The sequence below is a fragment of the Thalassophryne amazonica genome, chromosome 6 (assembly GCF_902500255.1).
Source record: "Thalassophryne amazonica chromosome 6, fThaAma1.1, whole genome shotgun sequence".
NCBI lineage: Eukaryota > Metazoa > Chordata > Actinopteri > Batrachoidiformes > Batrachoididae > Thalassophryne > Thalassophryne amazonica.
Genome location: NC_047108.1, coordinates 59,063,910 through 59,084,919, shown reverse-complemented (window position 1 = coordinate 59,084,919; position 21,010 = coordinate 59,063,910). Strand labels below are relative to the sequence as shown.

Genomic DNA, 21,010 nt, shown 5'->3' with positions numbered 1-21,010 from the left:
AATTGTAAATATAAAACATCTACCGATTTAAATGAAATTGATATGGTGGTGGTAAAACAGGTCATTGAATGGATTGTAGAACCATTAACATACATCTGTAACTTATCATTTCAAACCGGTAAATTTCCCAATCAAATGAAAATAGCTAAGGTTGTGCCGCTGTATAAGACTGGGGATAGACACCACTTCACAAATTATAGACCTGTTTCTTTGCTTCCACAATTTTCCAAATTATTAGAAAAGTTATTCAATAATAGATTAGACAAATTCATAAATAAACATAAATTACTTACTGATAGTCAATATGGATTCAGAGCACATAGTTTAACATCACTTGCATTAATAGAATCAGTTGAGGAGATTACAAACGCCATAGACCACAAATTACATTCAGTTGGAATATTTATAGATCTTAAAAAGGCTTTTGATACAATTAATCATGACATATTAATCAATAAACTTGAACAGTATGGGATTAGGGGGTTGGTGTTGCACTGGGTGAGAAGCTACTTAAGTAACAGAAAACAGTTTGTGAAGTTGGGGGAATATACATCATCATGCTTGGACAATGCTTGTGGCGTCCCACAGGGGTCAGTATTGGGTCCAAAACTGTTTCTAATTTATATAAATATTGTCAATGTTTCCAAAATATTAAAATTAGTATTATTTGCAGATGACACAAGCATTTTTTGTTCAGGGGGGGATTTGCAGGAGTTACTGAGGAGGATCAGTATAGAAATGGGAAAATTGAAAATATGGTTTGACAGAAATAAATTATCATTAAACTTAAGTAAAACAAAATACATGTTATTTGGCTATTGTAATACAGACATACAGGTTCAGTTACAAGTCGAGGGGGTAGATATTGAAAGGGTACATGAAAATAAGTTTCTGGGGGTGATAATAGATGATAAGATAAACTGGAAGACTCATATAAAACATATACAAAGTAAACTGTCAAGAAGCATTTCAGTTCTAAACAAAGCGAAACATATTCTGGACCACAACTCACTCCGCATTCTTTACTGCTCACTGGTTTTACCATATTTACAGTACTGTGCAGAGGTATGGGGTAATACTTATAAAGGTACAACACAATCACTATCAGTAATGCAGAAAAGAGCTATAAGAATTATTCATAATACTGGCTATAGAGATCATACAAATCCACTATTTTTACAATCCAAATTCTTAAAATTCACAGACTTGGTTCATTTTCAAACAGTACAAATTGTGTATAAAGCAATAAACAATTTACTTCCAGCAAATATTAAAAATATGTTTTTAACAGATCAGGGGATTACAGTCTGAGGGGGAAATTTAATTTAAAGCATCAGTGGGCACGAACAACATTAAAAGGTTTCTGTATTTCTGTCTGTGGGGTGAGGATGTGGAACAGATTGGGAGTGGGGCTCAAGCAATGTCCAAGCATGAACCAGTTCAAACAGCGGTACAAAAATATGTTTTTTTCTGGGTATAGGGAGGAGGAAGGGTAATGAGGGTTAGGGTGTTTTTGTTGTTTGCTTCGGCTTGTAAATATATAGTATTTTGTATGTAAGTAGGTATGTGTAGGTGTATATTTATGTTTGTGTATATATATGTGTATATATGTATATGTGTATATATGTGTATGTTGATGTGTATATGTATGTGTGTGTATATATATGTATATATATATATATATTGATATCGGTTTAGGTGTGTAGGAATTTATGTGTATATGTGGCAAAGGGTATTACTGGTTGTGGGGAAGAAGGGGTAGGGATAAATAAGCTGATGCTTCACCCTACCCCTTTTCGGACATGTTGGGTACACAGTAGGAACTTTTTTGTTGTTGTCTTTACTGATCTATCTTGTAATTGTTGTATCAAATGTTCAAATAAACAGTTTTCATTCATTCATTCATTCATTCATTCATTCATTCAAAATAAAATAAAAACCAGCTGTGTAATTAGTGAATATCACTGGGCACTCAACAAAAATATAAACGCAACACTTTTGGTTTTGCTCCCATTTTGTATGAGATGAACTCAAAGATCTAAAACTTTTTCCACATACACAATATCACCATTTCCCTCAAATATTGTTCACAAACCAGTCTAAATCTGTGATAGTGAGCACTTCTCCTTTGCTGAGATAATCCATCCCACCTCACAGGTGTGCCATATCAAGATGCTGATTAGACACGATTAGTGCACAGGTGTGCCTTAGACTGCCCACAATAAAAGGCCACTCTGAAAGGTGCAGTTTTATCACACAGCACAATCTCACAGATGTCGCAAGATTTGAGGGAGTGTGCAATTGGCATGCTGACAGCAGGAATGTCAACCAGAGCTGTTGCTCGTGTATTGAATGTTCATTTCTCTACCATAAGCCGTCTCCAAAGTCGTTTCAGAGAATTTGGCAGTACATCCAACCAGCCTCACAACCGCAGACCACGTGTAACCACACCAGCCCAGGACCTCCACATCCAGCACGTTCACCTCCAAGATCGTCTGAGACCAGCCACTCGGACAGCTGCTGAAACAATTGGTTTGCATAACCAAAGAATATCTGCACAAACTGTCAGAAACCGTCTCAGGGAAGCTCATCTGCATGCTCGTCGTCCTCATCGGGGTCTCGACCTGACTCCAGTTCGTCGTCGTAACCGACTTGAGTGGGCAAATGCTCACATTCGCTGGCGTTTGGCACACTGGAGAGGTGTTCTCTTCACGGATGATGCGAAGGAGATGTGTTGCACTGCATGAGGCAAATGGTGGTCACACCAGATACTGACTGGTATCCCCCCCCAATAAAACAAAACTGCACCTTTCAGAGTGGCCTTTTATTGTGGGCAGTCTAAGGCACACCTGTGCACTAATCATGGTGTCTAATCAGCATCTTGGTATGGCACACCTGTGAGGTGGGATGGATTATCACAGCAAAGGAGAAGTGCTCACTATCACAGATTTAGACTGGTTTGTGAACAATATTTGAGGGAAATGATGATATTGTGTATGTGGAAAAAGTTTTAGATCTTTGAGTTCATCTCATACAAAATGGGAGCAAAACCAAAAGTGCTGCGTTTATATTTTTGTTGAGTATAATAATAAAAGGTGAGGCAACCCTTACCAAAAAGTAGTATATGCAAGTATGTTTCAAGTATACTTCTAGTTTACTTTTTATATACTTATCAGTACTATTTTTTGGTAAGGGAATACAGAACCCCGCGGTTAAATACCCTGTTTAATTAAAAAATAAATGCCATTCATGGGATTCCAACCCATCTGATTACCAGACAGAAACTTTACCACTGCACTACAATTACTGTATTTTAACAGGAGTGTGAAATGGCTAAAATCAACAAGCAGATAAATGTATTTTTTCAAAAAGAGAGAAAAAAAAACGATGTGATAACTGACAAAACGGTGTTTGTTACAACGTATTTCTGCTGATACGTGACTGAAAGTGGCGCATTTGTCGCACTGTTGGCTTGTCCCGCGTTGCACCGCTCACAGCCCTCACGGCCCAACATGCATGTCCTGTCAGACAGATGTGACATTAAAGGCACTTTTCTACTACAAAGCTCCAGCACTACTCGGTTTGGTTCCAAGCGCGTCCTTTTCTACTGCAAATAGTATCTCTTCAACGTGGGCGGGGTCAGCAGAGCAAACTGCGGTGACGTCGTTTTATACGCGACACAAACATAAACAGTGGTGGACTCTGTGTGTTTACTGCTGTGAGTTTTTAAGAGAAAGTTGCTGGCGGCGAGACAAAACATGCTTGAGAAGTACAGAAGACTTTGGGAATTCATACAACAATATGAAGATGAAGACGAGAAGATACAAGCTGCTAAAGAGACGATGAGACAAAGCATGATGGTAAGCTGATTGTTAGCTTCCTAAGTAGCTCGTAAATATGTAATAACTGCAGGCTGTCGCTATTAACTATTAAAATTGTGGCTGTCAAAATAAAGCGTTAATTTAGATTAATTACAGCACCTATCGGGCCTTCAGTCACACTTTGCTCTATTTTGTTTTGACGTCAGTGACTTGGTCTGTGAATAAAGACACATTTCTGAGAGCAATAAACCTGTTAATGTCAATACTTTTTTTTTTTTACCAAAGTAACTTGCTTTGATAACTTATTGTTAAATCTCAAATGTGGGAGTTTGTGCGTTTACCGACGTTCACGCACAAAATGTTGATTTGGTTTTAATGACTGTTAATTAATGTTGTCACTGAAGTCGAACAGGCTTAAAACACATTAAAAACATTTGTTTTTCATCCAGATTTTAATGTTCAATGGACAAATTTAAAATATGAAATCTAATAAGATAATTATTAAAGGAGTCATATTGTGTAGAAAGAATCAGCTTCCAAACTCCCGCAATTCTGTTTTTATAGACATTCTTTATAATATAGCCTTTTTACACAAACAATGAAATTTGCCTGTATTTAACCCATCCACATTACACTTAGACAGTTCTCCCAATTTAAGATCAATTTACAGCTTGTTTAATACCTCCTTGATATGTAACAAAAATAACCCTGATCCTTCACCTGATTATTAAATGCCCCAAACACACAGATCTGAGTTTTTTAATATACCTGCAATTAAATGATTCATTTACATTAACTAATCACAAACCCTGTAATCAATTACATTATTTTTTTAATAACCTGACAGCACTAATTAAAATATGTATGCTGTGTGTGTGTTTCAGATGGTTTTCTCAGAGTCACCACCGCAGAGGTTCATGCCACGGAATGGGACACCTTTGTCATCATCATCATGTTATGTTTCACTATGAATTTTGAATAAATTTGTACTTTTTGCTAAAACGTCTCCACGTTTGTGTAACATCAGTTTGATTTGTAAAAGTTACCAAGGTTTACTGATTTAAAGGCTAACAGTTTGAAAAGCTGTTTAAGCATAATCCAGTAGTAAAATAAGTTTTACATTTAATGGGGTCATAAATGTAAATGTAACAGACAGTAAAACTGGTTGTTCAAAATTCCTTGATGTAATGGTGCCTTCACTGAAGTGACTAAACCTTTTTGTTTATGTTAAATACCATTTGGTAAAATCTCAGTTTAGACATGCTTATTCCAGCATCTGTGTAAAGATTCAGCCAGGTGTAGTGTGCAGTGTCTTCTGGAGTGGCAAAAACCCAAATAAAAAATTCTTAGAAATGAACCTTCATTGCACCAAAACATCAATGACAAAATGTTTTTTACTGTTGACTCAGCATGAAATGACAAATTATGATACAGTCACAAGTCAAATTGTTTACTGCAACAAAAAAGAGCTAATACAAAAAAAAAAAAAAAAAACTACACAAAATTTTCATGTGTCTGTAGTCTGGGTTGGGGGCGCAGGTCACATGCGGTCATGCATCGCGTGCACAAGGTCGCCCAGCACGCCAAGATATGCCTGATTAAATGCAGCTTCCACCACCGTTGCTTCCTCAAGGATCAGCCGGATGTGTCGATCACACTGAAACCAGTTCAGCTTCAGCCTCAACATCCCTCAAGATGTTGAGATTCTCCTGCTGGAACTGGCTCCTTTTTCTCTTGCCTGGACAATAATGAAGGTAGAAATGGGAAAGCAAATTAAAAAAAAAAAACAACAAAACCTTCAGTCTCTGTATAATCATTCCCCAGAGTTTCAGTTATCTTGGTCACTGCATAAAAATTATGTTCTTTCAAAATGATCCTCCAACAAATCAGACCATTTGGAGCATCATTTTGAAAGAACATTACTTTTTTGCAAAGCAACCAAGATAACTGAAACTTTGGGAAGGTCCAGCAAAATTTGCTGGACCTTTGTGGAATTTATTACAATATTTATGGGTTCTGGGTTTTTGTTTTTGTGAAGGGGGGGGAGGGTGTCACCCTGTATATATGGTATTTGGGAAAGTTACATGATGAGACACGTTATTCTTACCAGTGATGACACGTTGCTGTGTGGTGCTGGACGTTGATACAGATGTTGAAGCTGCTGGTCGAACCCTCCTCGCTTATGGAACTGGATTCTTCAACAAAAACACAAAATGGCGACATGTCAAAAAAAAAAAAAACCATCACCGTAATGGCACTAAATGAGTCAAATGTACGTTTGTTTTCTTGCTGAGTTTAGGTGTTTTTCTGTCAGAAGTTAATACTTTAAAGCGGAGCACGGAGTTAGCTAGCTCGCTAGTTAGCAGTCAGCTAGCTCACTGTGTCCGCGTACATGAGACAACGATTTTACTTTAACACAAGTTTAGACTCACAATCTTAGTTTGTTAAAGTGTGCTTCCCACCAATGGGATAAGTAACGTTAAACGGTGCTTTCAAGCAGATTACAGACACAAAAACACTTACCAGCCGTCACTTCTAACAAAGCCAAGTCGCGGTCATCCTGCCTCCCGTTGCTCCCCGGTCGGTGTCCGTAAACAGTGTTCCTGTGTTCGAACCGTTTCCAGCCCTTACGGTCTGACCTACTCCGGTCACTGTGGTTCTGTAATCACTTTTAAGCTTTTTCAGCTGTTCTCTGAGTTGCTGTAATGTTCGATAAGCCGAGTGCGGCCAAAGACTGGGAGATTTTCTCATTTCGGATCGCTTCATCCACCAAACACAAACGTCCGCAACTCATCCACAGACCACGGTGTGGTTATGTACGAGTAAAAAAAAAAACAAAACAAAAAAAAAAAACACAGTGAAACAAAAGAAAACAATGGTCGCTGTAACGCCGCTGTGACTATTTAAAAATGTCGGGTTTTGATTTTCGTCTCGGACAGCGGCGCTCATGACTCGTCCAGTGACAACATTCTCTGACCAATCAGTGGCCGGCAGCCTATTGACGTCACATTTTAGTATCGGCTCGGCTCGCTTGGAACCGCTCCTGAGCAGGTACTAAAAAAGCACCCGGTACCAGGTACTAACCCTAGTGGAAAAGCAAAACAACCTAGTAGAGTCGAGCCGAGTAGTGCCGAGTAGTGCTACTTTTGTGAAGTAGAAAAGCGCCATTAGATCGCCTGCTGTGTGTCCACTTGAACTGACGGCCCGTTTCTCCACCCTGTCACAAAAGCGATATGTGTTTTTATGCATTTCCATATGATGACAGCAAGCACACACATCCGCATCTGTCAAAACATGGGACGTGTTCTGCAGCTGTGACGTCCAGGACCAAAGATGTCTCAACAGCTGTTGGCAGCCAGCCATGCCCCCTGTCCTGTCAGCACACAGACCAAGGTGTCACTCTGAGATCAGGTGCCTCGCCTGTGTGGCCTGTGTTGGGGGGTTGCGCTTAACACATGCACACATGTGTTGGTGGGGGAGCTGACACTTTGGCACACCACATGTGCACTTGGCAACTCTCTAGTCGTGGGGCACTTAAGCCTGGGTCCCACCAAATAATGAAGTATGAATAATGAGCCACGTAGCATGTTTTCTTTGCTACAACAGGGTTTATTCAACTATCGTGGGAGAAAGAGCGATTTTGCAGAAATAAACAGAAGAACACAAAGTTAAAAGTGATCACAGTGTAAAAATGACTGTGTTTAAAGCCAGGGAAAAAATAAAGCCAGCAAGCCATGGATGGAAAGGAAGCCAGTGAGATGGAGCACAGAGGCGGCTCTCCAGGAATGGACAACAGCGGCGCGTGCGCAAAAGAGCGATTTTGCCGAAATAAACGGATGAACAGTTTATAGTAAAGTTTATAGTGGGATCATGGTGTGTGTCTTTAAAGCCGCAGAAGAAATAAAGCCAGCGAGCCGCGGAGCCAGCGAGGAGCACAGAGGCGGGTCTCCAGGAAACCTTGGTTCAGTTCTAGCTGGTCTGGTGCATTACAGGTGGACAGCAGCTTGGCACACAACGCACAACCGTGGGACTGTACTGGAGCCTCTATTTTTATACTGCAAAAAAGTGACATCTTTAAATGCTGCTGTGAATCTGTGAACTGAAAACCCTCACTTTAAAGGGACCAGGTGTGGGAGGGCTGGAGGTTTGGACCAAACCCATTCCTAAACGCACGCCAACATGGCGCTATCATGGCGCTATCACGGCACTACTTGGCTTAGTGTGGCTGATGTGAGCCATTCGAGGCTCTAATGACAGGTCGGTCGTGGCTCACTAGAGGCTGTTACATGACACATGCGGGGTCTAGAGAGGCACATAGAGGCACCTTCATAGCGGATACGTAATAGATGAAAACATGGGTCATTCTTTGAATAATTGCTGACACACCCATGCGTGGCTCATTATTCATTCTTCAAAATCCTTTTGTCTAAAGCCTGGGTCCCACCCAGGCTTTAGACAAATTTCACATCCAGCTTGACAGTGATCGTCTGCTGACTGTTGTTGTGCTAATAGTGCAAATGGCCACACATTTTTAAAGTGCCAAACAAGCGTGTTAAGGTGCACTGACACGTGCATGACTTTGATTCATGCACTTGCGCGCATGTCGTCCTGACGATCCCATCTGCTGTGTTCCCAGCTGGATGCCGTGCTTTGTTCCACTGTCTGCCACGCGCTCTACGCTGGACGCTGGACGCTGCTTATATAAAATAATTATTGTGGATGAATAATTTTCTCTGCAAATTGTCTGTTGAAAACGGTTCTAATCGCTTCCTGAATCACAGAGGACCGCTCCAGCAGTGCTGTGCGCACTGAATGAGCTGGAGAAAACATTTAGCGCCATCTAAAAAGGTAATTATTTGTCATGTTTACATTATCATGGCTTGGTAAAACAATTGCATTATCTTTCCTTCTTGTCTGCAGCTATTAAAGTATGTTTATGATAGATTTAACACCTTGTTTTAATAGTTCAGATAAGCTGCGCTCTGATGCAGCTACGATTTTACACGTATTGCATACGATTCCTGCTTCATGCGCAATTTGACCACATTCATAATATGTGTGAAGGGGCCCTTATAAGGTGCCTTGCAGATGAGACTCTTCTCTTTGCACAGATTCAACACTTTTCTTATGCATTCTTTTGTACTGTGTCACATATGTTTTTCAATCTAATATGTGCACGGGTCTGGGTTTATGTTAAACTGCCCTGTTAATCCAAAGGATTTAATACAAAAGATGTTGGCATCTTTGACTGATTAATCTCTCATAATAACCTGCTGTCCCTCTCTTGATTTATATGGATGGCACAAATTTATTGTCAGTTCTTCACATTATTTCCCCCCCCCCCCAAACCTCTGCCATATAACGGATTCCATCCAGGGTGTGCTCTGATCCACTGGCCTCCAGATCCCAGCCGCCCCAGTGCAGGTGCATCTGAACAGCCGTGTACGTTCCTGGGAGACCGTTGGTGATCTTCATAGTAGGGAGAAGATCAATTTGAACTGAAGGAAAAACAATAATCACATTTATTTGCCTGACAAAGAACACAGAATATGTACTTAACGAACCATATTAGTGTTTTTGCATGCTTTGGACTATTCGCAAATTGCACAAATAATGACTTTCCAAAAAGATGAATTTTAATATTTTTATTTCACAATAGTGTAAGGCAGGCTATGGCAGTTCTTAATCATTTTCAACATATGACTCTTTTATATTTTTATCTTGATTGATAAGGAATCAAAAATATTACACGTTATCAGATTCCAGTCCACTTCACCTCTCATGCTGTATTTCCATCTGACACTTAAGAATTCTTTATTTCGTTATTTGTGCAATTTTTGAATTTCCCTGCATCTTTCTGGAATGAATTTTCTTATGTACTTTTTCTATCAGGGGTTTATTTTAGTTAAAATAAATAAAGGTGTAGACAGAAGACTTGAAATTTGCTTGAATGAAGGTTAAATGCTGCAGGACTTCATGACCCTTGTGAGGTCGGAATGTATTTACACTGTTTGCAGATGCTCAGGGAAATGACAAAACAAACTGTCCTCGTGCAAATGATCATATTAAACAAGGAAACTGATGACCAACTTTAGCATTTTCCTAATTGTTGTGATCCATTTTTCATTGTTGTTGATTTGCCTGCAGACAAAACAGTATGACAAAAGGCTCTGCATGGGCATAGAAGGAAAAAAGAAAAATGAACATGTTGACTGACTGACACCAACCGACTAATCATCACAAAAAACTGGAGCACCTGTCCATTTGTCAGACTCAGAATGTGGCAAATTTTATGCTGCATTCCATATACTTTGGAACTCGAAAGTCAGAACTGGGAATGGCGTCACGTCTGAAGTGAATGATTTCCACTTTCCACACAGCCGGAATTCAGAAAACACAATGAATGCCGCTAAGATTTTGGAGTATAGAATGCTACAAAAATATTCTGTTCATCACAAAAACCTTATGAAAGAGAACAGGTGGTGCAGAAGTTACATTAGTGTTAATTTACTACTTGGTTTGTAACATGGTGTAGACACTCGTTAGTAAGTTATTCAGTATTCGCAGCACCCGTTGATGAGTGCATTATGTTGTATTTCAAAAAACAAAAATACTGCAGCCCTGTCATAGACTGGCATACTGTCTAGGTGTACCTCGCCTCTCGTCCAGTGTCTGGTGGGATAGGCTTCAGCTCCCCCTTGAGCCTTGAGTGGAATAGGTGGTATAGAAAATGAATGAATGACTGACAAATAACGCAGTGGCATGTCCACAGACAACAGCAGGACAGTACTGGAGGTGATGGTCTAGTGTAGGGGTGGGCAACGAGGGCAGAGACACTGCAGGTTTTCCTTGCAACCAATCGCCTCACCAGGTTGGTTGCTGATGAGCTTCTTCCCTGCACATAAACACCTGGTCATCAATGAAATCACCTGCTGAGACACCTGAACATTAATGAAATCACCTGCGAAGGTGAATGGTAGCAAGGAAAACCTGCAATGTCTTGGCCCTTTATGGCACATGATTGCCCACCCCTGGTCTAGTGGTTAAGCGTTGGGCTTCAAACCAGAGGATTCTTGGTTCAAATTCCAGCCTGACCGGAAAATCACTAAGGCAAGGTCCTTAAACCCCAAGTTGCTCCCGGTATGTAGTGGGCGCCTTGTATGGCAACACTTTCACATTGGTGTGTGAGTGTGTATGAGTGAATGTGAGGCATAATAAACAAAGTGCACATCTCGAGCCGCGCGGTGCATTATGGGTACACTAAATTTTTCGGCTACCAATCCACATTCAAAGACAGTGGTGCTATGATTTGGACCATTTCAACCGCTGGAAAGTTGATGATTTAAAGCGTTTTTGTAAGCTCCGCAGATTGCCCATTACAACCAGGACTGCATACGGCAGTAGACAGAAATGGAAAGAAGAGCTGGCTGTGCTTGCGTGTGCTGCATCGGTACAGAAACTACCGTTGGTGCTGACAAAGGAGGAAGAGAGAGCTGCTAGCGAAAATGATTACCTTGTTGATAGTTGGAGACAAACAAATTTCTGACCCCTTGAAGGCAACTGACGGATGGTTAGATGAAGTCCAGAGACTGAAACTGTGGATATTGCAGAATATTTACTAAGCAGGGATGAGAAATCGTTACTCCGCCAGCTTCGTAATGACTACGAGGAAGGTGCGTCTCACATATAACCTCTCTGGTGTCACGTTTGTTTTGATAAGTAGACAGACATACAATAATATGTGCATGCATGCAGTTTGTTTATAGAACATGTCAATATTACAATATTACGCGCCATGTCATTCATGGCACGACATTACAGTCATAAGCCGATGCACGAAAACGGAGCCATCAACCACATTATAATTCTGCACGGTTTCAGGATATTGACAAAATAAATGTGTGCAAGAAACTTACAATTTTAGTCCCTCTTTTATGTCCGTGTGGAACTTTCTTTTCTGTGGGGAAATTGTGTAGAATAAACGGAGGTTTACGACCACATTTCTTCTTCTTTGTCTTTGTGTGGACTCGGCGGAGCTTTGCAATCGTGTGTTTTCAGCCAACTTTCAAGCCTATGAATTCCGATTGAGTATTTGAAAACAGCACAATGCACACCTGTCATTATTGTATGCGTCGCGTAAGGCTTAAAGCCTTTGAAACAATCCCTGTAAGCCTTAAGTTTCACAGTCCGCTAATGCTACTGTATACGAAATTCAGTGGAAGAGGTGTGAGTTAGGTAGCTGGAATTTTTGACCCCGTTTGACCCACGCATGCGCAGATGTGTTGCGTACTTCGCTTATTGTAAAGTGCCTGAGCGTCTGATGCAGATGGAAAAGCGCGATACAAATGTATTCGATTTACTGCATGACTTATTAAATTAGACACAAAGACAGAAGAGCAAAAAAACATTAAAAACTACAGATTTCACTTCTGTTGTTGCCAGGAGCACTCATGTTGGAATGTGAGCGTGGGGTTCATATGACTTGTCGATTTGGAATTCTGACTTCAGGGAGTGTTCCTGGGGGTAGGCAACTAGGAATTCTGACCCCGGAGTACAAATGGAATGCACCATTGTTGCCCATACCTCCTATTTTTAGCATCAAACACCGGCCTGCAGCACTGCCTTTAGTCTTGAATTATTGTCAGACGTGTATGTGTACTCTCTCTCTCTCTCTCTCTCTCTCTCTCTCTCTCTCTCTCTCTCTCTCTCTCTCTCTCTATATATATATATATATATATATACATACAGTAGGGTTCAGAATAATAGTAGTGCTATGTGACTAAAAAGATTAATCCACGTTTTGAGTATACGAGGTCTGTTAGAAAAGTATCCGACCTTTTTATTTTTTTCAAAAACCATATGGATTTGAATCACGTGTGATTGCATCAGCCAAGCTTGAACCTTCGTGCGCATGCATGAGTTTTTTCACACCTGTCGGTTGCGTCATTCGCCTGTGAGCAGACTTTGTGTGAACAGTGGTCCACCCTCTCGTCGTCGTTTTTTTATTGCGAATAAATGAACGATTTGGAGCTTTGCTGCATCAATTTTTTTCGAGAAACTGTGAGAGACCTCCAGGTGGACACCGTTTGGAAAATTAATATGGCTTTCAGGGACGATTTTGTGGAGATTACACAGATTAATGAGTGTTACTACCGCTTTAAGGACGGCCCACAGCGTCTGAGAGCGCGCCGCGCTCCGAGCGCCGATCGACAGGCTGACACCCCGCTCAAACAACCAGATCATTTCCAATGTGAAGGCTTTGTTGATCCGGGACATCATCTGACTTTCACAAAAAGGCAGGAGACGTGGACATCAGCACTTTTTCGGCACATTCCACTGTTACAGGAGTTTTTTTCATGGAAAGAAAAGCGGAGGATTGCGCCACCATGCCGTTCATGGTGCGGGACAAAACCACCTCCGTGTTGGTCTCACAGGACGGCTTTCAGGTGGATTTCAGATGGCTTCTGGTTGCTTTTCAGTCGTGTGATTATCCGAGAAGTTGAGCATGAGCTGGACATGCCCCAACATGTCCTGTGAGGCTTCATCACGGCGTTGCTTTGCACCATGCGGCTCCACCACGACGCACGGTACTCCTCCACACGTCTGTCTCAATGTGCCGAAAAAGTGCTGATGTCCACGTCTTTTCACAATTCCTGTGCTAGTCAGACGACATACCGGCTCAAGACAGCATCCAGTTTAGAAATGAACGGCACATTCCACTGTTATAGAAGTTTTTGTCATGGAAAGAGGAGCGGAATTCCGCGCGTCGCAGTGGAGCCGCATGGTGCAAAGCAACGCCGTGATGAAGCCTCACAGGACATGTTGGGGCATGTCCAGCTCATGCTCAATTTCTCAGATAATCACACGACTGAAAAGCAACCGACAGCCGTCTGAAATCCACCTGAAAGCCGTCCTGTGAGACCAACACGGAAGTGGTTTTGTGCCGCGTAATGAACGGCTCCGTGGCGCGTCCCTCCGCTTTTCTTTCCATGAAAAAAAACTCCTGTAACAGTGGAATGTGCCGTTCATTTCTAAACTGGACGCTGTCTTGATCCGGTATGTCATCTGACTAGCACAGGAATTGTGGAAGACGTGGACTTCAGCACTTTTTTGGCACACTGAGACAGACGTGTGGAGGAGCCACATGGTGCAAAGCAACGCTGTGATGAAGCCTCACAGGACATGTTCTGGCATGTCCAGGCTCATCCACAATTTCTCGGTTAGTCACACGACTGAAAACCCACCGACAGCCGTCTGAAAGCCATCTCAAAGCCGTCCTGTGAGACCAACACGGAGGTGGTTTTGTGCCGCGTAATGAACGGCTCCGTGGCGCGTCCTTCCGCTTTTCTTTCCATGAAAAAAACTCCTGTAACAGTGGAATGTGCCGAAAAAGTGCTGATGTCCACGTCTCCTGCCTTTTTGTGAAAGTCAGACGACGTCTCGGATCAACAAAGCCTTCACGTTGGAAATGATCTGGTTGTTTCAGCGGGGTGTGAGCCTGTCGATCGGCGCTCGGAGCGCTCTCAGACACTGCGGGCCGTCCTTAAAGTGGCAGTAACACTCCTTAATCTGTGTAATCCCCACAAAATCGTCCCTGAAAGCCATATTAATTTTCCGAACGGTGTCCACCTGGAGGTCTCTCACAGTTTCTGGAAAAAAAATTGATGCAGCAAAGCTCCAAATCGTTGAGACATTTATTCGCAATAAAAAAATGACGAGAAGGGTGGACCAGTGCTCACACAAAGCCTGCTCACAGGCGATAATGCAACCGACAGGCGTGAAAAACACGCATGCGCATGAAGGCTCAAGCTTGGCTGATGCAATCACACGTGATTCAAATCCATATAGTTTTTGAAAAAATAAAAAGGTCAGATACTTTTCTAACAGACCTCGTATTTCTTATTGTTACATGGGAAATAAGGTACCAGTAGATTCAGTAGAGTCTCATAAATCCAACAAGACTGTTGTGAAAAGTGTGATGACACGGACCCACAATGGCGTAAATGAACAGTCAATGGGAATGCAAGAATAACAATTTAATGTTGTGAAATGTGCACAACGAATGCAGATACAATCAATACTACAGTCAATCTCAAGTTGGTGTAGTGTGGGCAGGCTCGAGGATAGGAGACGCCCGTCCACGCAAAACCAAGCAAAACCAAGAAATGTGAATGAATTGTGGAATGTTGTTAAAGAATCTTGGAGTGGAATAACAGCTGAAAGGTGCCACAAGTTGGTTGACTCCATGCCTCGCAGATGTGAAGAAGTCATGAAAAACTGTGGTTATACAGCTAAATACCAGTTTAGTGATTCACAGGATTGCTAAAAAAGCAGTTTGAACATAATACACTCAACAAAAATATAAACGCAACACTTTTGGTTTTGCTCCCATTTTGTATGAGATGAACTCAAAGATCTAAAACTTTTTCCACATACAGAATATCACCATTTCCCTCAAATATTGTTCACAAACCAGTCTAAATCTGTGATAGTGAGCACTTCTCCTTTGCTGAGATAATCCATCCCACCTCACAGGTGTGCCATATCAAGATGCTGATTAGACACCATGATTAATGCACAGGTGTGCCTTAGACTGTCCACAATAAAAGGCCACTCTGAAAGGTGCAGTTTTGTTTTTTTTGGGGGGATATCAGTCAGTATCTGGTGTGACCACCATTTGCCTCATGCAGTGCAACACATCTCCTTCGCATAGAGTTGATCAGGTTTTCAATTGTGGCCTATGGAATGTTGGTCCACTCCTCTTCAATGGCTGTGCGAAGTTGCTGGATATTGGCAGGAACTGGTACACGCTGTCGTATACGCCGGTCCAGAGCATCCCAAACATGCTCAATGGGTGACATGTCCGGTGATTATGCCGGCCATGCAAGAACTGGGACATTTTCAGCTTCCAAGAATTGTGTACATATCCTTGCAACATGGGGCTGTGCATTATCCTGCTGCAACATGAGGTGATGTTCTTGGATGTATGGCACAACAATGGGCCTCAGGATCTCGTCACGGTATCTCTGTGCATTCAAAATGCCATCAATAAAATGCACCTGGGTTCTTCATCCATAACAGACGCCTGCCCATACCATAACCCCACCGCCACCATGGGCCACTCGATCCACAACATTGACATCAGAAAACCGCTCACCCACACGACGCCACACACGCTGTCTGCCATCTGCCCTGGACAGTGTGAACCGGGATTCATCCGTGAAGAGAACACCTCTCCAAAGTGCCAAACGCCAGCGAATGTGAGCATTTGCCCACTCAAGTCGGTTACGACGACGAACTGGAGTCAGGTCGAGACCCCGATGAGGACGACGAGCATGCACATGAGCTTCCCTGAGACGGTTTCTGACAGTTTGTGCAGAAATTCTTTGGTTATGCAAACCGATTGTTTCAGCAGCTGTCCGAGTGGCTGGTCTCAGACGATCTTGGAGGTGAACATGCTGGATGTGGAGGTCCTGGGCTGGTGTGGTTACATGTGGTCTGCGGTTGTGAGGCTGGTTGGATGTACTGCCAACTTCTCTGAAACGCCTTTGGAGACGGCTTATGGTAGAGAAATGAACATTCAGTACACGAGCAACAGCTCTGGTTGACATTCCTGCTGTCAGCATGCCAATTGCGCGCTCCCTCAAATCTTGCGACATCTGTGGCATTGTGCTGTGTGATAAAACTGCACCTTTCAGAGTGGCCTTTTATTGTGGGCAGTCTAAGGCATACCTGTGCACTAATCATGGTGTCTAATCAGCATCTTGATATGGCACACCTGTGAGGTGGGATGGATTATCTCAGCAAAGGAAAAGTGCTCACTATTACAGATTTAGACTGGTTTGTGAACAATATTTGAGGGAAATGGTGATATTGTGTATGCAGAAAAAGTTTTAGATCTTTGAGTTCATCTCATACAAAATGGTAGCAAAATCCAAAGTGTTGCGTTTATATTTTTGTTGAGTGTAGTTTTGAGTTTGTAGCGTCAACAGCAGATGCTACTACAGTATTATTGTGAACACCCCCTTTTCTACTTTTTTTTTTTAACTAATAGCCCAATTTCATAGCCTTAAGGGTGTGCATATCATGAATGCTTGGTCTTGTTGGATTTGTGAGAATCTACTGAATCTACTGGTACCTTGTTTCCCATTTAACAATAAGAAATATACTCAAAACCTGGATTAATCTTTTTAGTTACATAGCACTACTATTATTCTGAACACTATATATATTCCTCATAATATTGCTGCGGAGGTTTGTTGGTTTATTTGGGAGTTTTAAAGTGCCACTGTTTGAAATCTGTTATTGCAAAATTGTAATGAAAATTTAGGATTACGGAAAATTAACAGATCAGTGTTTCGACATGAATTCATCACTCAAAAAAACAACAAAAACCCAAAACACTTAAACTAAACGGAAAAAGCTTGTATCTTTTTATTTCACTTTTTGATCATATTCATGTTAAAAACTGGAATATTTCATGCTAAAACCTTTAAAGGATGATAGGTCATTGATTACTACCACGGTTTAAAATGTACTGTTGCACAATTAATTGAAAATGTACTGTTGCATAACAATTGAAAATGTACTGTTGCTTAATAAAAATTTTGTGAAGTATTTAGCAAAATATATACAAATCTGAACTAAATATTTCAGCAAATATTAAATAAATACTCATTACTAATAACTGTGTGTGTGCACGCACTACATATACCCATTAAATCAGCAGAGACTCACACAGCGTTTTCATTTGTGGGCACTGACTCTGATTCACACGTCAAGCCACAAATAAAATCAAGCACACACCCCACCAAAGAAACTACCGTTTTCCTCTGCTGCCCACTCCTATAAGTCTATTACGACCTGAGGTTCCACATTTATGAACACTTTTCATTCAAGGGCAAAGTACTAAATTCTTGTCAACATTTATAACTGGACAAAAATAACTGTGCAGTAACATCATGACAAGTACAATAACATGGCTGAAAGTGTGACTGTGACACATAATTTTTTTTAAATTTTATATTTATATTCACACTTACATAAATATTTAAACATTTTTTTGAAGGAGCTGATTCTGTTCTTATATTTATTTATGTATGTATTAATGTATGCAATATTTAAAGTATGTACCACTGAGGACATGGTTTAGGGCCCCTTCACACATAGTGCAAATTTGGTCAAATTGCACATAAAGTGTGCAAGAAGCAGGAATCGTATGCAAAACATGTAAAATTGCACCTGCCTCTAACACCTCGTAGACCTGTTGCTACAAGTATTTGTGCACACCAGCGGCTAAAAGAGTGTGCGCTGTGTGAGCCCATCGAACCCTCTCGCGGCAGGTGTCGGCCAAATTCCAGCTGACACACGAACATCTAACACCACTCTTTTGGCACTTAGAAAATGTGTGGCCATTCGTGCTATCATCAAGTTGCCGAGTGCACATGTGACGTGCCAGAGTGTTGGCTCCCCCCACAACACGTGTGCGTGTGTCGCGCGCCGGCCCCCCCACTCTCCTCCCCCCAACATGTGCATGCGTGTCATTCACGAGACGCCTCTCAGCTGATCACAGTGTGACACCTTGCCACGGATGGGAGCATGGCAGCTGTTGACAACTGTGGTCCTGGACATTAGAGGTGCAGAACACGCACCGTGTTTTGACCGACGTGCGTGTGTGTGCTTGCTGTCCTCACATCAAAATACATAAAAACATATATCACTTCTGCGATGGGCTGGAAAGCGTGCACATTAACAGGCTATTCCAGCTGGACCGGACCGCCAGCTCATGTGGACATGCAAATGATCTGAACGTCACGTTTGTCTGACAGGACAGTGTGCAGGGCACCACAGGACCATATGACAGGTCCAACAGTAAGATAAATATGCCACTTTCAGTCACATATCAGCAGAAGTACACCATAACAAATGCCGTTTGGTCAGTTATCACAGCGCTTTTTTTTCCCTTTTTTAAAAAAAATTCATTTGGCTGCTTGTTGATTTTAGCCATTTCACGCTCCTGTTATAAGACTGATTGTGGCACAGTGGTAAAGTTTCCATCTGGTAATCAGAGCGTGCAGGTACAAATCCTGTGAGTGGCAGTTTTTTAAAACCAGGGTTATTTAACCGCAGGGATCTGTATTGCCTCCACTTTTATGCATTATTTATATCAACCCAGTGATATTCACTTATTATACAGGTGATTTTTATTTTATTTTCTTCCACATCAGCAGTGTGACACGGTACAGCTCATTCCATGGAATTGTGTTCCTGCTTGAAAGACACCATCGCATGCACGAACCACCACACTGGGACTGTGCACGCCTGCCGGTCAGCGCAATGTTTCGTGGTTAGCTCATAGTTGTACAAGCTGTTTTGCCGTGAGTCACCCTGAGTTGTACATATTCGCACTGTGTGTGAAGAGGCCCTAAAGTTTGGTTGTACAGAAAGGCAATGGCAAATAAAGGCATTCCATATATTGGGTTTTTGCAAAAAACTAAAAAATGACAGTTTTCAACCTAAATGTCATGATAAAGTTAACTAAAAACATGTAATCTGTTTTCCCAAATGTAGAAAATTGAACCTTTAATTTGAACAGTGTGCAAATGGCTCCTTATACTTATAAAAGACTTGAGTTTCACTGTGATAGCAAATATCAAGTCTGATAACTGATTTTTATACCTTACAGAAATTAATGAAATTGGGTGCACATTGAAAAATACAATTTACTGTACCATGCACACAAGTTTACATGAGTTTAACTTTGTAAAAAAAACATTTTTAAACAGTGCAAGTTTAAACTGATGGTGCAGAAGTACTGGATCACCTGAATGCCCATTGTTGGACATGAGGAAATTCCCTGTCTGAGTGTCATATCCACTGAGCTCCAGCTGCAGGATGTCTGGGTTGTGTCTGACTTTGCCCCGTTGGATGTCTATGGGAGACTGCTTCTTTCCACCACATGCAGGATATTTCATCGGCCAGTGCTTCTGGTCCAAGGCTCCCTCTGATATTTGCACATCAAACATTTAAAATCGATGAGATTTCAAAAGCAAACAGCCATATATCACTCTTGACGTGCAAGAGAGATCTGCTCAGCATGTCGCAGTCTTAAACATTGAAAAGGGTTGGCAGCCAAGTGGTTCGTGCACTTGGTTTCAGCGAGGTTCCTTGTTCAAACCCCACCCCTGCCACATTTCTACATGTAATATGGAGTTGCATGAGGAAGGGCATCTCACGTAAAACCTGCGCCAACTGAACATAAATATGCACCTTGGATAGGCTGTGGCGACCCTGAGTGCAAACAAGGGAGCAACAGAAGGGATTAATGGGGTTTAAACGTTGAAAACACTGGGCACACGGGACTTGGATATGTATGCAATCCCATATTCACACCCAGACTGGGCTGGTTTTCACCCGCTCCACTGTGTGCCTTCGCAGGAGCTCGTGAGTCTGGCTGCGGTTCTCCGAGCTGTTACGAAACAATTTGACAAATAACTCGCAGTAATGCTCTTTAATTAGCAGGACAAAATATGACAACTTGGAATTATTTTGGAAATGACGGCTACTCTGTGAGCTTTGCTGTTTGAACTGCGTATTTACGCAGCGTTTTTACGCGCTGCAATAGAAGCTCTGGAATAACTGATTTCGGTCACTGTTACTGTTTATTTGAGTGAATTTTTTTAACCAATAAAACTGGTTAAAAAAAATCACGATATCTTTCAGTTAATGGAAGCCTACCTGTGTATGTCCAGTGGATGTCGTCATGAGGACCGCCACTGACGGCACTGACCAAAAACGCGCAGACCAACACGGAGACAAACTCCATTGCTGTGAATTCCCTTCACGCAGCGCACTGCCGCCTCGCAGTTTTCCTCTGCAGATTTATACTGCCGGAAAAGGTGGTGTCACAGCAAATAAAACCTAAGATGAAAACGCCTGGAGCTCTTCCCACAAGACCAAACACGACTCTTGCAAAATATATTTAAAGTGAGGATCTTTGAATGTCTGAGACGTGGGCAGTGAAGGGGGTGCAGGAGATGAAGGTAAATGTGTCAGAAACGAAAATACTGAGATGGATGTGTAGAGGCACAAGGATGGACAGAATAAGAAAAAAGAGAATCAAAGATAGATGAAAATGTTAGAAGTGTGTGATAGCATGGACAGGATCCACGTATGGATATACACATGTA

The 21,010-nt window shown here is 41.8% G+C and overlaps 1 protein-coding gene across 1 annotated transcript in view; it reads right to left on the bottom strand.

Annotated features, from left to right (window-relative positions):
* The window catches only part of ca6 (carbonic anhydrase VI), a 30,950-nt gene extending 10,243 nt beyond the window's left edge, over nucleotides 1-20,707 (bottom strand). Inside the window, exons 1-3 of the mRNA XM_034172211.1 lie at nucleotides 20,559-20,707; nucleotides 19,645-19,824; nucleotides 9,171-9,319 (exon numbers count right to left, since the gene is read on the bottom strand). Coding sequence (XP_034028102.1) covers nucleotides 9,171-9,319; nucleotides 19,645-19,824; nucleotides 20,559-20,646 — 417 coding nt within the window. The 5' untranslated portion in view covers nucleotides 20,647-20,707. The remainder of the gene's footprint in view (nucleotides 1-9,170; nucleotides 9,320-19,644; nucleotides 19,825-20,558) is intronic.
* Between the last annotated feature and the right edge of the window lie 303 nt (nucleotides 20,708-21,010).